This window comes from Cervus canadensis, chromosome 5 (assembly GCF_019320065.1).
Source record: "Cervus canadensis isolate Bull #8, Minnesota chromosome 5, ASM1932006v1, whole genome shotgun sequence".
Lineage (NCBI taxonomy): Eukaryota > Metazoa > Chordata > Mammalia > Artiodactyla > Cervidae > Cervus > Cervus canadensis.
Genome location: NC_057390.1, coordinates 71,367,426 through 71,391,132, shown reverse-complemented (window position 1 = coordinate 71,391,132; position 23,707 = coordinate 71,367,426). Strand labels below are relative to the sequence as shown.

The window sequence follows — 23,707 nt, the reverse complement described above, 5'->3', positions numbered from 1 at the left end:
CAATAAACCCCATAAATTCTGGTGTGAAATCTCTTTCCACATTTAAATTCTATCTATTATTCAAAATACACCGATAACTACTTGATCAGAGAGAAGAGCACTATAAAATAAGTGAACCATACTACCTGATCATCTATTGTAGCACAGTCTTCCAATGAGAAAAACAAATCGCAGAAGTAATCCATTTGATTCTAAACAACTTTTAGACAATCTTCAAGTGAAGTTAAAACTACACTTGTTCAACAGAAAAACTTTAAACTAAAAAACACCTAGGGTGACTAAATCTAAAAGAATCATAGAACAAGATTTTGGTGGTGCTTAATAAACATCAACATGCCCTAGCTGCAAAATAGATGAGTTTAGCTAGAAACAAAGCATTGTGTTTGCAGCCAATAGTAATGATGATTAAGCTGAAGAAAGACATGTTTTTCTTGTCATCTTTATTCAAGTATTTCACAGCAGTTATATTACAAATTACAGTAAATGTTCAAAATTCCAGAATTCAAAAATTAAATAATTTACTTCAAACTAATGTAAAATGAAGTCAAATGTAAAACATCAACTTAACACAATTCTAAATTAAACTACAAACCCAAAATAGACCATAGTTGAGGAGGTCTACTTACTCTACAAAGTAGACATACATGAATGAAACCAAAGAGGACTCCCAAAGTCTAAATAACCAAATGTACAAAATACAAAAGATGTTGGTACAAGTCCAAATTCAAGCTTACAATGTGATTACAAATAATAATTATAATAACAATGGCATTCAGCTACGGGACCTGACACTGAAGATACCTACTGAATAGCACCATAGCTGAACCAACTTAATCAAAAAATGGGAAGATATTACCACCCCACTCCCTAAAAAATAAAATCCAGTAAACCTACAAATACATTGGCATATGAGAAAAATCAAGTCATGAAAGGATGTACTGAAAGGACAACAAAACAAACAAACAAAAAAATTAATCACAGGTGAGATTCAAGCTCAAAAACACAATTAACTCCACAGCCATCAGTTTCAACCCTAGTGCGGTTCCATTGTCTTCAAAAGCTCCTATGGTCCCCACAGCTGAGCATTAACTATTGTTGGGCTGGGCTGTGATACACATTTTAGTGATCTGGGAGCAAGGTTTTACACAGGAGCTAACGTATAATGCTCACAATAGGAAATAAGAACAGAGGTCAATTTGTACATATTTTTGCCAATGCTATACAGCAAAAATTAAGAACTTACAGAAAGGTAAACAAAATTAAGTGTGCTTGGATAATTTCACAAGCTGCTTTAAATTATAGAACCACCAGATATCTGTAAAATAAGCAAAACTGGTATAGCATGTTTCTTTTGCAGGGGGAAAGGGGCCAGAGGAGTTGGTTCAATTTCAGCTCATTTTTCTCCCCTTGGCATTAGATTGGCTTTCTCTTTAAGACCTAAACTGTTCAGAGTGGCAGATCCTATCATACTGAGGTTGCCTCCTATTTCTCTTATCTCTATCAAGGTTAAAATTAAAAAACTTGATCTTTTGGAAGCATTTTAATGCTGAACATAAATAAATTTCCCTTGTCAAACTCACTGATGGCTAAAACCTTAACTTGTACAAATTTAGTAACTTACTAAGAACATGTGCATTTTTTTTTCCATTCACAAGTGCTGCTGTTACTTGAACAGAATGCTTCTGAATTAGAGTAACTGGAATAAATATTTAAAGAAAAATAGTGCAGCAAGAACCTGAGACTTGCAAAAAACCCTTTTACCAGAAACTTGCTACAAAAAATCTGCTACATCTTATTTCATCAAATCTTTAAATTCTGTAACAATTTCCATCAAAATACAAAATGCTAATGTATTAGACAGTAAAATAGCTTGAACTGGTATGATGGTAATAAATACTAAAGAAAGCATGAAAATCCTCCCAATAATCAAATTAGAGGTTTCAAATGACCTCCCCTTTAAAATTGGTTCATCGTTAATCGCACTTGCCCACCTTAAAAATACAGTGTGTCTACACGGGTAGCATCTTGAATTATATGACTAACTGAATATCATGAAAAGTTCATAGGTATAAAGAAAACAAGTGGCATTATTTTAAAATTAAACTAGAGTTAGAAAGCGTAAAATGTTCATGTAAATGCAAAGAAGCACTTAAGATTACTGCAGTAGCCTTGGCCAAAGCGTGCTTTCTGCACTGGCATCCAGCACCCTACAAAGCCAGAGACAAGAAGACAAGTACCTTAGCTTCAGCATGTAAACGGTGGCGAAGTGAATACAGAACTCTGTAGACACCGTTGGTAACTAAAATACAAAAAGCTGAGGTAGCTCAGTATCTCTGCAGTAGTCCAAGACCATTTGCTCTAATTAAAACCCAAACTACATGTGTTGCATATATTGGAAAGACACACCTGTGCAGCTAACGGCTATAATGAATGAAGGTATCAAGCCAACTTGTCAAAATTTTCTACTTTTTTGTTTAAAAATCATCTGATAAAAAAAGTCACTGCACTCCTTTTGCCTCTTTGCAACTGCCTAGACTGTGTCTCTGAATTTGTAGAAAGTTTTTGTAAAACTAGTAATCCATAATTAATTTTAGATAAGTACAAGTCACAGAAATCACTCAACAAGATCCAAAATGGGTTCCGATCAAAATGAATAGTTAGTTGTGAAGGTAAGCTTATGATGAGGGATTTAAATATTAATACTGTTATTCAAGGACCATACCAGAGCTCACTTGCAACTATGCATATTGAAAAAGAATTTTATGGAGCTCCTAGATAAAAATTCCTCTTTTCTTTCCATTTGGCAAGTCCTGGCTTTAAACCAAAACAGTAATAATTTGCTATACATGAAAATCATTCTTCTCTGGGAACTCAAACATAAATATCCATTAAATTACCACTGACAGAAGAAAATAGAAGGCAGTTCTATTTTCTGACCATCATTGTCATCAATACCAAAAAGAGTGTGTTTTTTATTTTTGGATGGATTGTGTATTATTTTTTGTTGTTGCTTCATCACATGTTTCTTAAACAGAAACGAACCATACAGGAAAACTTACCATTTTTAGTATATTTTGTAGCTTAACAACTTTCTTGATTGAGTTTTAAAAGCAAGATAGGCATTTTATACCAAATCACTGGCTGCCTCTTAATGATACAGAGTATCAAAACTTATTTTCAGGGTTGTGACCAAAGAAAACATTCTAATTCATTTGCTACAAACAAGCCCAACCTTGTGTTTAGCCTTATCCTTTCTCAAATGAATAAAAAGGCACATTAAAGGCAGTTCTAAAGAGCCTAATCTAATTTCATCCAGTTTTTTCAGTTTCCCACCAGAATATACCAATTTCAAAACAGGCTTTAGTCCATTACCCAGAGAAAAAAATAAAACAAATATGATAAAAGGGGTAGAAAGGAGAGGGAAAGGAACAGGTTGCCCATTTTTTAAACAATTCAACACAGTAAGAACTGCCCCATCCAGTTTCCTCAAATTTGCTGGTCTGCTCCCTAAGAGAGAAGTCTCCAAAAAAGAGTGCACAAAAAGAGGAGCAGAAGTGAGAGCAGTTTCTGTAGCACCAAAATCTCCAATCTGTGGGGTTGTATTTTTTATTTGTGGAAAATACAACATGTTTCTGAAGTTCTGTTTGGTTCTTGTAGGCTGGTTGGTTTCAGGTACCTGAGACAATAGCACCAAATTCAACAGAGAGAGAATGAGTGAGAGAGCACTTTACGCCAAGGCTCTGCACGTTAATTGGTGCAATTTGAAATTGAATGGCTCAGAAGACTGCTCTGTCAGGAGCAGATTGGAGGGGATAAACCACTCTTCTTGAAAGGTTCATAGGAATGTCTCAAACATATGAACTGTTCTTTCCATCTCCTATAAGGGGGAGGAAAAAAGTACAAGTTACCTATTAAAGGAAATACAAAAGCATTATGGAAAAATTCACTTCAAACCAACTTTCCCAAGAAAGAAATCTAGATACAAAGTTAAGCTTTACATATATTCCTGATTATAATACTATAGTTACTGTGTAAGACTATCTACTCTAGACATTTCCAAATGCCTCCTATTTTACGTTTAGGCCAATGAGGATGACACTAGCAACAATGAGTTCTTATTATACCAGATATTTTATTAAGAAATTTGCATATATAAATAATTTGCTAGGTAGTAAATAGCAGAGTCAAGATATGGATACAGAGTCAGGATTTGAATACAGGTAGCCTCACTCCAGAGCCTACATCCTTCACTACTCATTATGGAGTAGGTTGCCATTTCCTTCTCCAGGGGGCCTTTTCCACCCAAGAATTGAACCTGGGTCTCCAGCATTCCAGGCAGATTCTTTACCATCTGAGCCACCAGGGAAGTCCTCATTATATTCAACTCCCAAAGCAAAATGAATGTATTCCATATAGTAAAACTTGTACCCAAAGTAGAATGCACCTTGTTCCCAATGCTGTTCACTTCAATTAGAGTTGAAATTTAGAAGGAAAAAAAAAAAGCCAGGAAGAGTCAATGCCACCACCACCAGGAATGCCACTCACTGGTGATTCTGCTATAGATTTCCTTCCCTCCTAAATGAGGCCCCAAGATTATACGGTTCCAAGACCCAGACTGAAAAATGTTTCACTGCTGAAGAGTATTCAGTCCATTCATGATAATCAAATATCATCGTGTGAACAAAGAAGCTCTAGAATTTTTAAAAAGTAAGGAACTCTACCCCACACATTACATTCAGATAGGCAAATGCCAAATACATCTAAGACATCTGGTTTTCTTTTCCCTCTTTATGAAAAATAAATGTGTGTGTGCTCAGTCATGTCTGACTCTTTGCGACCCCATGGACTATAGCCCATCAGGCTCCTCTGTCCATGGGATTTCCCAGCCAAGAATACTGGAGCGGGTTGCCACTTCCTACTCCAGGGACCTTCCCGACCCAGGGATCAAACCCCCATCTCTTGTGTCTCTGCACTGGCAGGTGGATTCTTTACCACTGCGCCACCCAAAACACCTCCAAAGAAATTATATCCTACATCTCTACAGAACTAATAAGGTATACTAACAGATTACCATCTAATGAAAAGGTTATATAAATGATCAATCAAAATTACTCCTGCTAAATGTTTCATCATATGTTACTGAGTAGGAGAAAAGTCCAGTTATGAAACAGAATATATAATACTATCCCAACTTTTAAATATACATTCATACTTATATACATGTTATGTACATCTAGACATTTTTAAAGGATGGAAGATATTCTAAGAGATTAACAACGATTAGTTTCCTCCACATGGTGGTATGTGGGTGATATTTTTATTTTTTCATTTTTGCTTTCCTATTATTTCTACATTATTATATAAGGTTGGTACAGATTCATAAAATTGTGACAGAAAAATATGATTACAAAATAAGTTTTAAGTGCACTCTTGCTTTGATTCAAGTATAATACAGGCATTGTTGTTGTTGTTTAGTTGCTGAGTCGTATCTGACTCGTTTTTGACCCCATGGATTGTGTAGCCTGGTGGTAGGCTACACAATCCATGGGATTTTCCAGACAAGAATACTGGAGTGGGTTGCCATTTCCTTCTCCAAGGGATCTTCCTGACCCAGGGATTGAACCTGCATCTCCTGCACCGCAGGCAGATTCTTTACCACTGAGCCACGTGGGAAGCCCAACACAGGCATACCCTGGAGACACTGCCTTCCAGACAAAAACAAAGGCAGTCATATAAATTTTTTAGTTTCCCAGTGCAAATAAAATTTGTGTTTACACTACACTGTGTAATGGCATTATATCTAAAACACAATGTACACACCTTAATTTTTTTTAATATTTTAAAATTTGCGGGGGAAAACAATGCTAACCACCGTCTGAGCCTTCAGAAAGTCATCATCTTTTTGCAATAACATCAAAGATCACTAATCACAGATCACCATAATAATGAAAATGTTTGAAATACTACAATTATCAAAATGTAACACAGAAACACAAGTGAGCAAATGCTGTTGGAAAATGGAAGTGATGCCACAAATCTTCAACTTGCAAAAACTACAGTATGTGCACAGCAAGATATGCCTGTATTCCTTATTACACATGCAAAATAGGCACATCCTCTACACATAAATCTTTAACATACTAAAAATGTTCCTTGAGAACAGAGACTTCTGTCTTATTCATTTTTTGCATTTACATTTGTTCAGATGACCTCAAAAAGCAGAAGAGTGACTTAATGATGTAAATTATTTGAAAAAAGATATAAGCTCATATTTATAAGAAATTTTCTTATGGGCCAGAGTTGTCTAGAAAGGGAATGGCTCACTTCTATGGTATCCAAGCATAAGGACAACCACTCATGTGGCTGTTTCACAGGACTAGATCTGATTAAATGAGATGACTTTTAAGTTCTCGTCCAATCATTACTAGGTGGCCAATAGGTCTCATGGCCCATACCAACTCCTTTTAACCAGTAGTGGCTGCCTAGAGAGTAGTGGTAGCATGGACTGTGAGGCCATGCTCACATTCAACAGGCCCAAGTGATATGCATAATCCATGAAGTCGCTGAGAAGCAAGAAAGGGGAGAACTGCGACATACTATCCTATGTATCTGCCAACCATGAATTTCTGTGCTTTGATAAACAAAGAATCCCAGATTACTTCTGTTCTGAGACAAAAGGGTACAGAGAGGTTATTTTTATAACTCGTAATGATTCTTCTTAATCTTAAATCTTCAAATCACTCTTCAGTTACTTGGTGAAAAATTTAAAATAAAATAACTTTGTTTTCTCTTTATTTTGTGCCAAGTAAAAACACATATTTATTTATTCTCCAGATGAACTAAAAACTTACCTCTATAAGTTGTGATTTGTCATAATCTTTACGGTGACGGTAGATGCACTGACTAAGAAGAGAATATAATCTCTCAAGTTGATCAACTGCCAGATTGTTGCTTTTATCTACCAACAAATCAAGCAATTTCTAAGAAAAATTAAAAGAATAAAATGAAGTTTGATTTCATTGTTCAGACTGAAACAGTACTACTCAAATGCAAGGCAACAGATACCACATGCTATGGTGTAAACCTGACACCTTAGTTTAGAAGATTCCAGGGCTTAGTTTATCACCAACAACATTCTCATATTTCTAAACCTCTCAAAACACAAACAACTCGTTTTCATTAGAAGCCCTAGAGTACTCATATTCCAAGGTTCAAGGAAAAAATTACTAAAACTTGCTTTATTTCCATTCATTTAAAATTTCCCGGAAAGAGCTAAGCTTACCTTCAATCTCTCATGATCAACTATAAGAGGCGGCACAGGCTCAGATGGCTCTTCTGGAACCAGTTCCAGGCTTGTTGTTTTTGCCTGTTCTAAAATTAACTTACGATATTTCTTTACTTTAGAAGCACCTACAATTGAAAAAAAAAATGCACTGCAGCAAATAAAAGTTAATAAAAATCAGGCTTAAACTATTATAAATTCTTTTACCCACCGCAAATCCTTTTTGGAATAAAGATATTATTCTTCAAGTAATAAATGATTTTTTGAGGTAAGACTAAGAAACCCAAATTAAAGAGGACTAAACCACAACCATGAAAGCCAAGTCATACCAGAATATCATCTAACAAATGTATCCACTGAAAGGAAGATAAAAGTAATCTTCAGCTCTAAGCAGTAACTTATAAACTATCTTCACTCTCTGTATGATAATCATTTTAAAATGTGGAGCTTTCAGAACTAGAAGAAAAGGAAGCAACATAGAAAAGCAGATGCTAACACAAAGTAAGGCCAACCTGCTTCATATCTGCCTCCCAAAGCAAAACATTTTCCTCAACATTGCCTGAAATTTCTTATTTTTCTCAGTTATACTGCCTGTGTTACACAATATTTTCTCTTAAAAATATAAGCCCATTAAAAATGCAAAAGGTCTAGTGTCTTTTCCTACTGCCTTAGAGTAAATTAATATAATTTAATTACTTTCCTCCCAACATTCTCCTGAGACCAACCACACTGAAAAAAATAGAAATTTGGAGGCAGCTAAGAGGATGAGATGGCTGGATGGCATCACCAACGCGATGGACATGGGTTTGAGTAAACTCTGGGAGTTGGTGATGGACAGGGAGGCCTGGCGTGCTGCAACTCATGGGGTCACAAAGAGTCGGACACAACTGAGCGACTGAACTGAAGTGAAGTCTTATCTGACAGCACCAGGCACTCTGAGGAGTAGAAAGGGTAGGCAGACCATCAAGCCCTATGCACTCTGAGTAGGAGTGCTCTTAAGAAGAGACGGGCAGGGGTAGGGGGCCACAAGGACAAACTTGGACCATTTCAGAGCTTTTTACAGGACCTGGCCCATGTTCTGGGAAACTAAGGAGAATCTTTCTCTTCCCTCCTGCATTAGTCCTCTTATTCCCAAGTCTTTAAACAATTCTTTCTCATCAATGCCTGCTATATGAATAATAAAAGAACCAAGATGTTGCCTTCAAAAACATATACCCTGATGTATCACAGAAGTTTTATATTAAAGACAGCCTTTAGACTGAAAACCTATATTTACAGTTTAATTAACATATGCTAGAAGTTTTGTTAAGACCATACGAATCCTCATTATTACACCCATGGACGTCTAGGGGGGTCCAAGAACCTGAGTTAGGAACCACTGCGCTAGGTTACATTGCCCTGGACAGTTACAAATGAAAACTTCAGGTGAAACTTTTATACAGCAAATACTTTTAAAGCTGTTAGGTGAACATAATATTCATTTAAACCTTTTCTGTAAGCTTACTAAAATCTAATAGTGAAGTAGCATTGCAAAGACTCACCCACCCACCCACCTATTCTGCCTCATAACAGGAGTCTCTCCCTTTTCCCCACACTGTCCCATTCATTACTTAATTCTAGCTTCAACACACTTTTTAAGTTCTGTCTATATGATAGCCCAGATAAATACTGCTTCTAAAACTGCTTTCTACTATTACATATTAAAAATTTTCAAGAGGCAGCATTTAAATCTGTACCTTTCTCTTTATCTGTTAAAAGAATTCTAAGACTGTGAACAATACCATCCTACTCTAATTCTTCCGGATGCTCAAACAAACTGGCATTAAAAAACTTTTCTCACAGAGCCCAAATTCCAGGCTAACACCATACATTCCACACAATTTAGAGAGCACAATACAATTTCAAGATAAATGAGTGCAAGACTAGTTACCTGTTTAGGAAGGAAATGCACACTGTCTCTTAATACACCCCACCCCACCATGGGCTAAAGAATCATGATAAATAGCAAAGCAGGGCCAGAAACCCTCAACTCGCCCCATATCCACTGCTTCTTCAGGAATCACATATTCAAAGGAACTCAGGAGTGGACAGAGAGTTCTGACTCGGCAACACATGTAAATCCATGGCTGATTCATATCAATGTATGGCAAAAACCACTACAATATTGTAAAGTAATTAGCCCCCAACTAATATAAATAAATGAAAAAAAAAAAAGAATCAAGTCACTTTGACAGTGAGGATTCTGCTGCTTTCTTCCACCACTGGTTTATAAAGCAAGAGTGTCTCTAGATTAACACCCCTCAGATGGAAAGACGCAGGGCCAGAGAATACAAGCAACTAGCTCAGAGTCACATGATTATAATAAACAGTGGAAATATAATGTGGGTTTATATGACTCTGATACACCATACTGCCATAGCATCCAAGTCTTCTCACCTACCTCTCACCCCATCCCAATAATCCTTCTGTCAGAAATCTCGTCCTCTTAACAACTGTGGATTTACTCAACTTTTAGTCATAAATCCATTAGGAAAGGGATGATAATCAGACAGGAGCACAAAGAGGAAGCAGCCAGGAAAGCAATGCCTTCTGGACGATAAACCCTCTAAAACATACACCAAAATTTATTATGTGTATGTACACTTTTCTAGGAAAAGGGGTGAAAACTGCAAGAGATTTTGCAGTTTTCTCAAAGGGGTATAATTATTCATCAACTATTGCTACTGGGGACCAGATAAAATATGCATGTAATTAACTTTGCAGTTTAAAACCTCAGGAAAAATTTTAAAACATTAGCTCTACCTTCTTTATCCAGTTCTGCATCTTTAACCTCCACATCAGGGCCAGGCTCTAACTTCTCATTAGTGCTACATTCCAGTGCCTCTAGTTTCTCAGGATCATCTCCATGATTTTCATTTGAAGTTTCTGGTTTTTCTTTTGACTGGTCCTCCAGGAGAGTCTTTTGTTCAGAACTACATTTATATCCACTGCCACAGCAAGAAACTACTTCAGCTTTGCCATTCTGACACTCCAGAACTGGTATTCCTTCAAAACTGTCTGTGGAGGCCTCACCATTTAGACAGCCTCCTTTAAGGAAAGGCTCTTTCCGAGACGTCTGTTCTGGATTTAGAGAACTGCTGCTGTTGATGAGTAGAGACTCATTTGAACTTTCCTCTTCGGTAGATGCAAAGTTCTCTTTTGTGCTTGCTCCATTGTTAAGCCTCTGCCCCTGGTCCATGTCCATGATGTCACAGGATGATTCATCATTGGTCATAGATAAGTCTCCAGTCTCTTCTCCATTTTCTTCATGGCAGTCAGTGCTTACCTCAAACTCTCCATTTTCTAGTAATTTCCTGTCCTCCATATGATTCTCATAGTCAGTAAATTTGGTGTCCTCTTCATCTTTTTTTAAATTATTGACTTTCCTTTTCTTAATAATTCCTTTACCCCACTGTGATCGCCGCCGTGATTTTCTCCGAACTCGAACTATTTTACAAAGAAGGGGAAAAGATATGTAGAACTTGGAGGTGCAATGCTTGTTTCACAAATGTTTATTAAATAAAATCCAAAAGAAAGTAAACCCACACTACCATAACACAGAGACAAAAACTACTTAGCTCTTGGCACCCATGCTGACTAATCTTCACACCTACGAAATGGATATGATGTCAGGGATGAGCTCTGACAAATGAAAACATTTTTAATTTATTTCCTGTATGAGTTGACTAAGCACTCACTCTTTACAACTGCCCTAGATCCTACTTTATTGCTTTTCCTAATTCCTGAAACCCGAGGGCCAAGCGCACTACACATTTAGGGAATGGTCACATTACCAGGCTGCCTGGAAGGTTTGGGGCTACAGCCCTGGATTTCCACCAGGAAAATGAATGCTTTGCCAGCAAGATCCCCCCAAAGCTCTTAAACCATAAAAGAAATTAAGATATGATCGAATATGTGAAGAGACAAAAGTTACAGGTATCTCTACTGCCTCTCCTTTCATAAGAAATAGAAGCCCTATGAAGTTTATACAGACCATGTGGTTAGCCACCTGTGAGCCTTCTATCACAAATGTTTCTCCTAGCAGGATCAATTTCTTGCAAAGTTGTTATTGGAAAATACGCAGAAAACAAGTCCTCTGCTATCAAGGCAACAATAGCAACATTAACAAACAATGAAAATAAATATTTGGTCAGTTATATAAAGTGAGAGACCTACAAAAGTTGCAGGGACTATACTCTTCGGTGTGAGAAACTATCAAGAGTTTTATCAGTAGATAGCTGGTACTTCCAGGTCATGATGGACACAGGAATATTTATTTCCCATATTATGTATCAAAGGTAGCCGGTTGTGCAAGTCGATCTCATTGTCCCTAAAGTGAAAAGTTAACTTTTATTTTGCAATGTGGGACACTTGCACGAAGAAATTTAAATATAAAAGTTATTAAAGCAAACTAGTTAAGCTAGAGACCTATTACTTCTGATGTCTACCACTGGATTCTGAATATTAGTTGAAAGCCATCAGAGTAAAAGTAATTCATTTTTTCCAAGGCTATAAAAGTAATGTCAAATCTGGCTTAGTTTAAAAAGAGATAATATATATTTTTAATATGTCAATGTTGAAAGCTTTCTGGGCAAAGACATTTTAAAAAGAAAATGCAAATATGGGCCACTAAGTGGAGAATGTTTAATCCACAGTTTAAAATTGCTGTTGAAAGACAAACAGAAGGGAATATGGTCTTAAAACAACCCTCATTTCTTTAAGTCAGCACTTAATATGAACTTGTGATCTTTATCCATTAAAAGAATTCTAAAACATTATCATGTATGTGTACACTTTTCTAGGAAAAAAATGGATAAAGATCTTTTTTTTAATAAAGATCTTTTAATGGATAAATATCATAATGTATCAACAGCACACAGTGTGTTTGCATACTTTTTTCACCCTTTCATCTTTAATCCTTACTAAGTCTCTATAAAGACACCAACGTAAGATATATGACAAATTGTCATAAATGTTACTCTTCTTTCTGATCTCAGAATAAATCTACCAAAGGTTTCTAAAATCATTTCCAAAATTCAACTTATTTAGTAACTTGGCTCAAAATTTATTTTGCCCTGAAAACTGTACTATCATTATAATCATCTCTCCATTCCTTTTCCCCCCATTTCTATTTTTATAATTTACAGTTACAGGGTAATTGGAGATGAAATTTCTATATTAGTCTACTTTTAAAAGCACAAGCTAAAGTGATGAGCATTCATAAGCATTTCATTACTTACATGAAAGATTAATCCAGTCCATATTAAAAATGAAAGAAAAGTATTCAGCTTGCTCTTTCTTTAAAATGTAGAACTGTTAGGTTTTTCTACCTGACCAGTCACTCCTGACATTGTGTCCTTGCTTATTCTCCAACAACCAAAGTGACAAGATGTTCCCTTTTCCTTTCCTCACTAAGTCATGTAGCACTAAAGCCAAGAGGCTTGTCCCTGCTCAATCGAGAGCCAGCTCAATTATTTGATATGTACTCGTACCCTAAGCAAAAGCTAGGAACCTTTCTGAAGCAAGGTTACTTCTAATGCTTTCACCCCAGATAAGAAAGAGAAAATGTTCTTATTTGCGGGGAGGTCAAACTGGAGATATTTTCCCCGCCTTTTTATAATCACTTCTAATGCTTAGTGAGATTTTGGTCAAATAAGAGAAATTGGTTATATATGTGCCACAAGAATCAAGATTTTTGTTTCAGTCACTGCTCTATCACCTTTTTCGGGGGTACTTTGTGTGAAAAGCCCATTTAGAGGCACAGTCTTTAAAATCAAGTTTTACAGCATCTCTGAGCTTGTTCCCAAAACCTTAGGTTCTTAGGAAAGCAACTCTCCCATAGGGAGATTTAGACATACTGATTTAAGTAACTTAATGTAAAATAGTCAAATGGTGAGTCACATATGCCATCTACTGGTCAGAAAAAACAAAACCCACATTTGTAGATTAAAAAACATTTTAACACTTACAGAAAATTAAAACTGCTGAAGCAATATTCAATATACTTTAGTGGGTAAATATTTTTATCAGTTGCAGAGAATGTAAGTATTTCAACATTTAAATTAGAGTCTTATGTTAGATAATCCAGGTCACGATTCAAGGTACAACCAGGACAAATAGCTTAATCAGCTTCCTGGGATGAAATGCACCATTAACTCCTTCAAATTTTCTCACACATGAATGCCATTTATCACAAAGAGGACAAGATAAAAAAAAAAAAAAAAAAAAACCTGAGTCTGGTTCATTCATTCAACTTCAATGCCACTGGTGGAAGAACTTATTATGGCCATCTTTACTGATGGCTGGAGCAGAATTACCACCTTTATATCAGAAGAACAGCATACACAACCCAAAGATGGCCATCTTTAGTGAAACATAAAGATTACATTAGGAAGATTCTGTGTTTATTAACATTTGTCTTTTAGAAATTTTTACAGATCACCATGAATAAGGAGAACTGAGGAAAATATAGAACACTGAATTTTCCCCTTCTAAATACACCTCACTTACAAAACAAACAAAAGAAAACAAACAAAAAGAACAAAACAAACAAAAGAAAAATAAATAAATACATCTCACTTAAACAAAACCAGAAAAAGAAGGCTGAATAGATTTTTCTCAGAAAAATCAACTTCCTGCTGTCAATTCAAGCACTCTCTTAAGCCAGAGTTTCCATTTCCCACCATAATGAGAGCACCCTGCATAATATACAGCAAGGGGTTGAAGGTGGGTGGATAAAAATCTATTGGCTCCATATCTCTTTCTAAAACCCAAAGTTTAAAGCTGAAAATATTTAAATCTAGTTCAACTACAACAGCAAGCACTGAGCAGAGATAGAAAAAAAGCAAATAAGGTTAAAGAAATATACTGATTCAGCATCTTACCCCACAAGCTTCTGGAAGCCCTTTGGTGTGTGTGCCCAATTCCTAACACTTCTGCCTCATTCACAGTTGTTCCCACTGCTGGATAACAAGATCTCAAATACTCACATGCACATTTATTTGCAGAACTGTGCCAGACATCCATTGGATTTCTTTGTTTGTGCCGAAATGCCTCTTCAACTCTAGTTTCTGTCTTTCGAGCTCCAGTACCATGAGGATTTATTTGTTCTACTGTTACCGATAAGCCTGCAAGCAGAAGATAAGCGATACCTATTTAAATATTCCCAGCTACATAAACCAACAAGGTTAAAAAAAAAAGTCTGAAATACTGAGTTTTAAAGTCATTAATTATACTTGGACAGTTTGTAATTTGGATGAAAATAGTACCTTTTGTTTTAAGATCGGAAAGAAACTAGATATCATATCATAAAAATAAAATGGTAGGCCATGCTTATTTATACTTAATCTCCAAAGGGCCCCATGTTAACTCACTTTATTTTGCAAAGGGATACATTTCACATTTTTATGACTGTAAGACAGTAAGATTATATATTGCCAAAAAGTCATGATTTCTGCCATCTTAGAAAGTATAAGCATATACCGGGCTACTAAACCCCATTCATATAAACCATTTCCATCTGATATAAGCTGGCTGTTACACCACACTGTGTAAGTTTGGTTTTCCTGCATTTATCTTCATAAAAATAACTGTTCCTTTCTTCTATGCTGTCTTTAGTGTTGCCATCCAAGTTTCTAAGGACTATCTCTGGAATCCCTTTCCTTCTCACTTTAATCTACATCTTTCACCACAAGTATCATTCATGCCTTCAGCTTCTACTGGCATTATATAATTATTCCCAAATCACATTTTAATCCAAAAGTCTCTCGAGCTCCTGATTTATATTAGCTGCCTACTTGATATCACCTACTGCATATCCTAAAGATAGATCAAATTAAAAATAACTGGTTTCTCTTTTTCCCGCAAAAAGACCTGTCCTTATATATTCCCTCTCTATACTGGTAGTATTTGCATCTCTTTAAATCATTAAATCAGTAATGTGGCAGCTAATCTTGCCTCTTTCTTTCCTTCCCAATACCTTCCACCCCTGCAGCCACAACTCTTTCATGTTAATCCTACCTTCATTCCCACTTCACTAATTAAAACTCTGGACTACTCCAACAGCCCACACCCTCCAACAGTACAATTAACACAACATAAAAATCACTCATTTCAAGTGTACAAGTGAGTGATTTTTAGTGGATTTACAGAGCTGTGCAATCACACAGCAATCCAATTTAAGTAACGGTTCCAGGCAATCACTAATCCACTTTTTGTCTCTATAATAGACTGGCTTTTGTGAGCATTTCATATGAATGGAATCATACAATACGTGGTCTTTGGTGACTGTTTTCTCTCACTTAGTGTAACATTTCTAAAGTTCATCCATGTTGCACCTTGTTCTTTTTTATAGTTGAGCAGTATGTTGTTGTACAATACATCCTGTTTTGCTTACCCATTCATCAGTTGACAGACATTTGGGTTGCTTCTAGTTTTTAGTTGCTGTGAATAATACTGCTATGAACATTCATGTACAAGTCTGTATATGGACATATGTTTTCATTTCTCTTGGGAAGATCCCTAGGAGTAGAATCGCTGGGTCATATGGTAAACATGATGCTTAACTTTTTTAGAAACGGCCAAAGTGTTTGCAAAACTGGCTCCGACAGCTTTTTAACTAGGCTCTCATCCTCCCACCCTGCCACAGTGAGACCTTGCTATTTCCTGCTGCCAAAACAATTTACCAATCCATTACACTGCTTCAGATACTTCAATGACTCCTACTGCCTACAACAATTGTTCTCAAACTTCAGTATACATAAAAACCACTGTTAAAGCATAGATTTATCAGCCTTACTGCTCTCAGAGAACCTAGTTTCCCAGTTCTAAGCTGATGTGGATAATTAACATACATTTTAAAAAACACAGACCTACAGAATAAAGTCCAAGTCCATGACATTGATTCACTCAATTACTTGCACTTATATTCTAAATAAGGAGGAGAGAGACAACGACAACAACAACAAAATGACAAAAGCTATGGTGACCAGAGTCATATCAGATTAAGTGGCCAGGGAAGGCCTCTCTAATGCAGTAGAAGAAAAGCATATTCACAAGTTCAATGTCCTCAACCCAGCTCACCTTCTGAGCTCTATTTCTCACTCTTCTGTACATCTTTAGCAATGCCAGTTTGCAGTTCTTCAGATATGTCACGTTATTTCATGTCTGCGCGATTTTATGCACTGTGCATTCTGCTTACAATACTTACTCCTTCTCTGTCACTGCCTCCTCCTTCCCTCTACGTCACTACAGACAACACTCGTACATTCATTCCCCAAACTCTGATCAAAATGCCAGGTTTCCTACCAGGAGGTCTATCCTCTGTGATGAATATGCTTCAGTTAGTGCATATGCCACACTGCACTTGATTTGTTTTACACTTACTCTCTCCTACTAAAGTATGAGTTCCCCAAGGACAGGATTATATACTGAACAAACAAAACACATGTGCTATGTGTTTATATTATCAAAATTGCACATAAAACTCCAATAGGTTAAAAAAAAAGTATTCCTAAATTTTTAAGAATTAGTATTAGATATTACCTGTTGAAAATAAAACTCTTCAAATATGAAAATCTATCTAAATCCTTTAAGAACAGAAATCCATAATTAACAAAGATGTGTTCCTACAAAAGAAATTTCACTAAGTACTGCTTTATTTCTATAATTGGCACTAAAATTGCCACAGAAAGTAAATTTTTAAAACATCTTTGAGAATTTACATGACACACATTCGTATCAGAAATTAAGTAAAGGTTGGGCCTCAAGATACACTTTCATTATACCAGCAACTATACATAAACACCATCCAGTGACACTCAGTGACCTCTTAGTCTTCAATAGCATGTTCACTTCTATAACTTACCTCTTTTTATTCTTGCTTCCTTAATTTCTTCACAGAGTTTATTAAATTCTGGATCCAACTCAGCTGCAATGATGGCATGTGCAGTATCCTTCAGAGTACAAGCCCTGTGCCTAATTATTTTGTCTGTTAAAAAGTTGGTATACATTAATTATACACACAAATGAAATAACATGAAAAAAGGGCATCTTAAGAAGAAAAGTAAAAGAACATTAACATTTAAATAAAACTGTGAAAAGCATTTCTAGATAAGAAACAAATTCACTTTAAGTGATGAGTGAAAAATAAATATGGGCTTCCCTGGTAGCTCAGTGGTAAAGAATTCACCTGCCAATGCAGGAGAGATGGGTTTGATGCCAGGGCCGGGAAGATCCCCGGCAGAAGGAAATGACAACCCACTCTAGTATTCTTGCCTGGGGAGTCCTGTGGACAGAGGAGCCTGGAGGGCTATAGTCCACAGGGTCATAAAAGAGTCAGACATGACTTAGGGACTAAACAACAACAACAAAAAATATAATAAACTACTCAATTAAGTTGACAATCCTGAGAACTATACTTTTAGAACTTCAAAGTACTAAGCCTACTTAACAAGTACCTCAAAGATATGGCTTTATTTGATAATTTTGAAAAGTGTATTACTTTAAATAAAAATTCTTTAAAGATATAAAGAATATTCATCATACATCCAGCACCAGAGTTGCCATGCATAGACACTGAGGTTTCAGAAAACTATACGTTATTTTCTCCATAAGAGAAAACTGGTCAAAATTATGTTAAAGAATATAATATATGCTAAAGCAAGGGTGACCTATTAAAAAATTGTGACAGAAACAAATATGATAAGGCACTCTAAGAATGTAAGATGATATAAACTGTAGGTAGTTCTAGGAGAAAAGTGCATACTCTGTTCTAGGTACACTACACCTAAAACTGGTAATAAAAGAAGAGTCTCTCTGCTTTACACTAACAGAGAAGTCCTCATTCATTAACAAGATGACGTAACTGTGCTCCCTAGAGCTGGCAACTCCAAGATGTTACAAGTGACATAAATGCATTAATGTCACTTAATTTGTAACAGTATTTAGAACTAGAATCCAAGTCACAAAATAATATCTGCTTTTTCATCTCTAAGCAAAGACAAAAGGTATAAAAATGCATTTTACATATAACTTTTATTATTAGAATATCTAATAGTTCATTATGAAAAATCTTACAAAGACAAACATGCAGCACTCAAAAAGGCAGCCCACTAGTATATTTCCTTCAATATATTTTCTCTAAACTGTCACTCAATAAATATTGATTGTCAACTGTACCAGGAACTGAGTCAGGTGATGGCTACACAGTAGTAAACAAAACAGGTCTCCACTTTCAAGGAGCTTTTCAGATTAGTATAGCAAAGAGGTATTTAACCAAATAAGCTCATATGCACATAGAAACACCTCCACCCACCCTTCCCTCACCCTTCAAAAAACCTGTAACAGCTATGATCAAAATCTCCAGAATACTGAATGGGCAAGTCAGGAGAGAATTCTCTACATTAGGGGCACTTAAGGTGAGACTCAAAGCATGCATTAGGATAGCCACTGACGAAGGGAAAAACCAGTACTGGTTCAGAAAATACCATGTGAAAAAGTTCTGAAGTAAAAAGATCTTGGAGATTTCTAGAAACTGAAAGGTAGCCTATGTGATTAGCACACAAAAAGCAAGTGGCAAACAGGAATCTGACCATACTGAAAGGATTTTAGACCTTATCCTAAGAGCAAAGAAAAGACCCACACAGGGAAACAGCATGATTCAATTCTCTAGATGATAAGGGACCACTGGGTGGTTTTCAGACAGAAAGTGATTTGATTTGTATTTAAGAGTATAGTAATACAGGCAGTACCAGAGGTCAAGGGAATGATAAGATGGAGATTGGAAGATCAATTAAGACTCGCAGGGAATTCTCTGGTAGTCCAGTAGTTAGGACTTGGTGCTTTTCACTGCTAGGATCCAGGACCTAAGCTTAATCCCTGGCTGGGGAACTAAGATCCCACAAGCTGCATGGCATGACCAAAAAACATTTTTTTTTTTTAGGCTAAGAAAAGTAGTCTACAAAGGTATAGAAAAAGAGGATATGGCTGAAAAAATAGAGTGTGGGGGAATGGTGGGAAATTCATTCACTTGTCTACTCACTGAATCTCCATTTATTGAGCATCCATTTATGAAACATTTTCTATATGTAAACTGTGTCAGTGCTGGAGATATGCAGCCCTGGCCTGACAGATGCCTAAAATGAATGCCCCTTTAAATGCTGTTCATCTCCAGGTAATGTCTTCTCTGTGCCCTGCTCACACTGTACATGTACCGAATACACACCTGATGAAACTGCATTATCATCAGCTGCTGCTGCCACAAGACAAAATTCAAAACTGCCACCTCTGTGCTACCCCTATACCTTAACCATCTAGTATAATCACCAATAATCAGGTATTTGTCATTCTTATAAAACAGTGAGTTTCTAGATAAGAGAGACTGTGGTGTATTTATAAATTGTTATGGGTTAAACTGTGTTCCTCCCCAAAATTTACATGTTGATACTGTACTCCCCAATATACCAGAGTGTGACTATATTTGGAGTAGAGCCTTTAAAGAAGTAATCAAAAAGGTCCTATGAGTAGGCCCTACTCTAATCAGACTTGTGTCCTTAGGAGGAGAGGAAATTTGGAGACACACAAGAAATACCAGGGGTGCATAGACACAGAGAAAAGATGACCATGTGAGGACACAGCAAGAAGGTTGCCATCTGAAGGCAAAGGAAAGAGGCTTCAGAAGAAACCAAATCTGCCGACACCTTGATTTTGGACTTTTAGCCCCCAAAACTATGAGAAAATCAATTTCTGCTGTTTAAGTCATGCAGTCTGTGGCATTGTGTTAAGGAAGTGCTAACAAATTAATATCATAAGATATAGCATAATGTCTGTCACACAGTAATTATTCAATATATATTACTCCATCTTAAGAGGCAAAGACTATCACAGTATTCTAAACACTCAGCTCAGTAACAGCACATGGTACTTACAAATAATAACAGAAAATGTGAATGAGTTTAACTGAAGTATAACCCATAGAGGGCTCCAAACACCGGAGTGAATCAGTGAGCTTTATCCCTAAGCATCTAGTACAAAACAGAAGATTTGGAGAATACTACAAGACTGAGGTTGAAATTTCAGCAAAATCTGCTAAATGATGGTATGTATGTGAATACACTTAAGTGCTAGAGGAGGCATTAAGTACAGAACAAACAGTGAGGAATAGCTAAACATAAAACATATCATGTATTTATGAGATAATAATTCGGGTCAAATATCTGACCTGGTCACATTTAGAACCTACAAGTTAAAACTCTTCTAGTTAACATATTTAATTTTTGCCCACATTATCCTCAAGGGAGAATCCGGGTAAACACTTAGGCAATACGTATAGCTTCCAAAATGTTGGCTTTTGTCTTCTATGTATATGCTAGCTTTTCCCCAAAACGGCCAAGTGTACTGTAAAACAGAGCACTGTAAGCTTTCAAATACTCATGGGAGCTTGTAAAAGTAATACAAAATTCATGTAATTTCCACTTGCTACACAGTAGACCCTGAGGTGGTTTTTCTAATACATAACAAGTTGTTCTGTTGCTAAGAAAGAAAACAGGGCTCTTGACTAAAGATATGAAAAAATCAGAACAGAGCTGAAATCATGCTTTTGAATTATATACTTTTTGCATCTAAAACAGTAAAGGAATAAAGTTACAAGTGTACCATGTCAACTCTGTGAGACAGAGCCATATCCTTTGATTATACAACTATATGCTATAATAAAAGGTTATTATGCACCAGAAATCAATGCTTCTTTCATGAAAGTAATATTATTTTGATGTGATTATAATTAAGTTACACAGAAGAGGGGGAAAGGATCTGGACTGATCCTTTCTACTGGCTTTTTCTAACCATTCAAATTCATTTATCACTAGCAGTCCTTAGAGTTGTCCCAAAATAGAATTCAATTTTAAACGTGGTCCAGGGAATACAGTAAAGGGTCATTCTAAAGTAAATGTATAGGTATACACAAAGGAAACAATTATGAAAATTAAGGCACAATTTAAATAATAATGATAATAAGAACAAATATATGAACTACTAAACTTTATGGAACACTTATCACATCCCAGGCACTATGCTAAGAACTAACATATTCAAGTTGAACCATATGAAAATGAAAATTTCATAAGGTAGGGCCTAATATATTTTCTCATCTAATCCTTACAACTACCCCAAGAGAAGAGTAATTATCCCTATTTGCAGATAAGGAAACTAAAATTTAGAGGAGTTAACTTTATTTCCTAAAGAACTAGGAAATAAAATGGGGACTGAGGCCTAGGTGCACATCCAAAGCCCAGGGTCTCATTACCTACTGCACAATGTCAGTAACCTCTGTGTCTTGAAAACCTAACAGGATGAGAGTGTAGGTGCTCAAGTACTCTCACACACTGCTTAAGGCCGCTATATAGACACTTATGCAGTTGTACCTTCACCCAGAACCCGGCAAGGGAATCAAAGGAAACTGACATGCAGCCCATTCTTCACTAGCCAAACTGTGGCCCTGTTACAGATGCCATCTACACTGCAAAGGAGATTCTCTCAGTGCTACAAAACTGCTATATTGGTTAACAAGTGCCCCTGATGCTGCTAGAAGATGATTTTTTAAATTGTGAGAAAGTTTTAACACAGATTTAAAGCCTTAAAAGAGATTATACACTCTGATACAGAAGTTTCACCTTAAGGAATTTATCTTAAGGAAATAATGAAGGACATACGCAAAATTTATCCTATATTCATCAATGTTACAATAGAGAAAAAAGCTAAAAACTCTAACATGCCCAACAATAGTGTATTAGCTATAATACATTCATATGATAAAAATTACATGGTAGAAATACATTAACTCAAACTTTTCACAAAATATTACATGAATCAAAATTTACAAAAGTTATATTTTCATTTTAATAAAAATATTATGCATGTATGCATTTCATATACAGTATTTGTGCATATGTGTGTGAGAGAGAGAAGGAGGGAGGCAGGGGGAGAAAGAGAAAGAACAAATACTAGGTAACATGATTATAGGTTACTTTTTATTCATTTTTATCCTCATAAACTTTATCCTCATAAATATTTATCCTCATAAATGATATATAATAAAAAGTCAAAATAAAACCTAAGCAAACAACAAAAACTACAAGAGATAAATGTCCTAAAACAAAGCTTAAAAACTATTAAAAGTAGTAAAAGATACCAAAAGCAGCTATATAAAATTTTATTCTGCCACTTAACTTAGAACTAAAATATGTGATTTACTGTGGTCTAATTTAGAAAAGAAATAATCAATTTGTGTAGAAATGAGAAATCCAGGTCATTCTAACAAGTGAACTAAGAACCACTGCCCATAAATATAGACATAAAGTAGAAACTATACTCTAAATATCTTTAGATAACTGAAAGTTTAAATGAATTTTTTAAAATAAAAAGCATCTTACTTTTATATCACCTGTTGAAGAAACAGAATTCTTAACAGAGTGAGAAAAAGAATGACCCCTGCCAGATGGGAACTGGCCTTGGTGTACTCACATTAAACATAAACAACTTTACTGAATACCACTCTGTGACCATGATGGATCAAGACAAAAACAAGACCACTTCATAATCAGATCTGAACACGGACAAAAATATGAACACTGCCTTACAGAAATAACCAAATATAATCCTATCCTGTGTGAGATGAATGCTGCTTCTTTACCAATCACAACTTTAGTCTGGTTCCAATCTTCTTACTTTCCAGGTTCTTAAGATACCTAGTCCCCAAATTACTCCCACTTCCTGAAAGCATCTATTCCACTGCGAAGCTCTACTTCCTTAAATTTTCCTCAAACTCACTGAACACAAGCTCAAATCCTGTATGATTCCCCATGATGTACATTCTCCTTTATTACAATGTATCAATAAATTCAACTTGTTTAACTACAGATTATTCCTGGAGGTCTCCCCTGGAAGGCATTAACAGAACTGAGACTACAGATTTGAGTACAGGGTGGGATTAGGAGTAAAATAATAAATTATATTAGGTTGGCCAAAAAGTTCATTTAGGTTTTCCATAAAATGTTACGAAAACATTCATAAGATGTTTATTTACATATGTAAACATATGTACAGTCTATAGAACAGATAATGTCCATCTACCCAAAGGGGTCTTTTGATAAGTAAACTTAACTATATGAAGTTTCCAGAAATCCGAAATGCCCAGTGTTTATCTGCACTGATAATGGTGACTAAACAAATAAATCTTAAATTCTCAATTATTCAGTTTTCCATCTTACCTGAAAAAAATTAGAATCTAAGTATAAAAAGTGAAAAGCAACTCAAGAAACTAAATCTTGAACATAATAATGAAATCCTTGAATTTAAGTATACTATCTAATAATTTAATAAATGAATTAG

General features: G+C 35.8%; 1 protein-coding gene across 4 annotated transcripts in view; it reads right to left on the bottom strand.

Annotated features, from left to right (window-relative positions):
- Positions 1-423: 423 nt before the first annotated feature.
- Positions 424-23,707, bottom strand: part of ATAD2B (ATPase family AAA domain containing 2B) — a 125,442-nt gene continuing 102,158 nt past the window's right edge. For all 4 annotated transcript variants that reach the window (XM_043469254.1, XM_043469255.1, XM_043469256.1 and 1 more), the window contains 6 exons: positions 17,187-17,309; positions 14,311-14,448; positions 10,085-10,768; positions 7,283-7,410; positions 6,852-6,980; positions 424-3,877 (listed from right to left, as the gene is read on the bottom strand). In XM_043469254.1, the coding sequence (XP_043325189.1) occupies positions 3,836-3,877; positions 6,852-6,980; positions 7,283-7,410; positions 10,085-10,768; positions 14,311-14,448; positions 17,187-17,309 (1,244 nt within the window). In that variant the 3' untranslated portion in view covers positions 424-3,835. The remainder of the gene's footprint in view (positions 3,878-6,851; positions 6,981-7,282; positions 7,411-10,084; positions 10,769-14,310; positions 14,449-17,186; positions 17,310-23,707) is intronic.